The following is a 2,719-nucleotide window of genomic DNA, read 5'->3' as shown; positions in this document are numbered from 1 at the left end:
AGACCCAGGAGTGCAGATTCCTAGCCCTTCCTCTCCTGGGATCCAGGAGCCCAGACCGTGCGCGGCCTTCTCAGCAGATGCCAACATTGGGATCCAGTCCCCATTTCTGACTCCCTTTCCTCCCTGCCCCGCCCCTGCCCCTGCCCCCAGGGCCTCCCTTCTGGGGCCTGGTGAACGCAGCCTGGAGTCTGTGTGCAGTGGGGAAGCGGCAGAGCCCCGTGGATGTGGAGCTGAAGAGGGTTCTTTATGACCCCTTCCTGCCCCCGCTGAGGCTCAGCACTGGGGGAGAGAAGGTAAGGGGCCTGGTGGGAGGGGTGGCCGAATCCACTGCGGTGGGTGTGCGTGGAGGGGTGGGACACTGAGGTGGGAGGCCGGCCTTGGGGAAGAAGGGGTACACGCTGGGCGGAGAGGCCCCTTCCACCCTAAAATGGATCACCTGTTCTTTTCTCCCCACACAGGGCTCACTAGCCTCCCCATCTCTGTAGAAGCAACGGTAAAACAGGTTTCCCGTGCCAGGCAGACTTAAAAGCTTGTTAAACCCTCTAATCCTCACAGCAACCCCATGTAGTCCCACCGGCCTCTTCGCTGTCACTAAAGAGTCCACCTCAGGGCCTTTGCACTTGCTGTTCCCTCTTCCTGGAACGCCCTTCTCCCTGCTCTTTGCAATGAACCCCTATTTACTTTTCAGGTCTCCATTCAAATATCACCTCCTCATGGAAGCCTTACCAGACACCCCCGCCCCCCCACCGCCCATCTAGGCCAGATTTCCCATTATACTTTCCCAGCACGAGAACAGGATGTCATTAATTAAGCAGTTACTCATGTGAAATCAGTATCTGTTGTCTGTCTCTGCCCAGTCAGAACATAAGCTCCACGAGGCCCAGGAGTTTTTGTCTACTTGTTCATCGTTCTCTTCCTGGCATCCATGGCACATAGTAGCGACTCCATAAATATTTAATTCAGCAAATTCACCAACACTGAGCACCTACCATGGACCAGCACACAGCCTGGAAAGTCGTAGGTGCTCTAACTATGCTGAATGGTTAAGTGACTGTCGGAAGCAGGAAATGTAGGAGCGGAAATAGGGGGAAAGAGATCTCTCTGTGTCCCATGTCGCGTTCCGTCTCGCCCACAGCTCCGGGGAACCCTGTACAACACCGGTCGTCACGTGTCCTTCTTGCCTGCACCCCGGCCCGTGGTCAATGTGTCTGGGGGTCCCCTCCTTTATAGCCACCGACTCAGTGAACTGCGGCTGCTATTTGGGGCACGTGATGGAGCAGGCTCTGAACACCAGATCAACCACCAGGGCTTCTCTGCTGAGGTGCTGGCCGCCGACCTCTGACCCTTGCCCTGAGTCACCCTCACCCTCTCCTTGCCTCACCACATCCTCCCTACAGAACTGCCCGGCCCCACTAATCCTTAACCTGACTTGGGACCCCTCAAAGGCTCAGAGCTGCACCCATTCTCTCCTCCTTCTGCTGGGGAACCCCACTCCCTGTGTTGCCCTCCCAGGTGCAGCTCATCCACTTCAACCAGGAACTTTATGGGAACCTCAGTGCTGCCTCCCGGGGCCCCAATGGCTTGGCCATTCTCAGCCTCTTTGTCAATGTGAGTCCAGGCAAGATTCGGAGGGAAGGAGGGAGAGAGGGAGGGAGGGGTTGGGCACCTGGAATCTGGGGTCTGAGGAAGAGGGAGGCTGGGAGGCCCAGACTCCTGGGTATTGGGGGAGGAAGGGCTGGAGGGCTTGGACTTCTGGGTTCCTACCTCCTCACCTCACATACCCCCACACAGGTGGCTGGCAGCTCAAACCCATTCCTCAGCCGCCTCCTTAACCGTGATACCATCACCCGAATCTCCTACAAGAGTAAGTCCGTGGTGCTTTACTGGGGGTGTGCACATGAGTGGGAGCTCAAGTGGGGAACCCTTTTTAAAAAGAAATATTTTTATTGATTTCAGAGGGGAAGGGAATGGGAGAGAGAGATAGAAACATCAATGATGAGAATCATTGATTGGCTGCCTCCTGCACGCCCCACACTGGGGACCAAGCCTGCAACCCAGGCATGTGGCCCCGACCAGAATCGAACCCGGGACCCCTTAGTCCGCAGGCCGGCGCTCTATCCATTGAGCCAAACCAGCCAGGGCTGGGGAACCCTTCTTCATTCCGGCGTAATATGTCCGCAGATGATGCCTACTTTCTCCAAGACCTGAGCCTGGAGCTCCTGTTCCCGGAATCCTTCGGCTTCATCACCTATCAGGGCTCTCTCAGCACCCCACCCTGCTCTGAGACCGTCACCTGGATCCTCATTGACCGGGTCCTGAATATCACGTCCCTCCAGGTGACCCTCCAGCCACCCTCCTTCCCGAGGTTGACTGGAAACTCCAGGGGGTCAGAGGGTCAGATGACACTTGGGGCTGGGGTAGAGCTGAGCAAGGCCCCTCCGATCGGCTCCCAGGGGCGGGGCTTCCCGAGTGACGTCACCAGGACCCTTCCCCACCCCTGGTGGATTCACTCCCCATTTCCTACTCCTCTCCCCTCTCTTGGCAGATGCACTCCCTGAGACTCCTGAGCCAGAATCCTCCATCCCAGATCTTCCAGAGCCTCAGCGGTAACGGCCGGCCCCTGCAGCCCTTGGCCCATAGGGCCTTGAGGGGCAACAGGGACCCCCGGCACCCCGAGAGGCGCTGCCGAGGCCCCAACTACCGCCTGCATGGTATGGAC

The 2,719-nt window shown here is 57.9% G+C and overlaps 1 protein-coding gene across 1 annotated transcript in view; it reads left to right on the top strand.

Moving 5' to 3' along the window:
* Window positions 1–2,719, top strand: part of CA11 (carbonic anhydrase XI) — an 11,586-nt gene that overhangs the window by 7,766 nt on the left and 1,101 nt on the right. The window contains exons 3-8 of the mRNA XM_006769962.2: window positions 151–293; window positions 1,136–1,321; window positions 1,513–1,608; window positions 1,792–1,864; window positions 2,182–2,336; window positions 2,546–2,711. Of these exons, the coding sequence (XP_006770025.1) occupies window positions 151–293; window positions 1,136–1,321; window positions 1,513–1,608; window positions 1,792–1,864; window positions 2,182–2,336; window positions 2,546–2,711 (819 nt within the window). The remainder of the gene's footprint in view (window positions 1–150; window positions 294–1,135; window positions 1,322–1,512; window positions 1,609–1,791; window positions 1,865–2,181; window positions 2,337–2,545; window positions 2,712–2,719) is intronic.

This window comes from Myotis davidii, unplaced genomic scaffold (genome assembly GCF_000327345.1).
Source record: "Myotis davidii unplaced genomic scaffold, ASM32734v1 scaffold464, whole genome shotgun sequence".
In the NCBI taxonomy this organism is placed as follows: Eukaryota; Metazoa; Chordata; class Mammalia; order Chiroptera; family Vespertilionidae; genus Myotis; species Myotis davidii.
The sequence above is the reverse complement of the archived record's forward strand: the minus strand, read 5'-3'. Positions and strand labels throughout refer to the sequence as shown.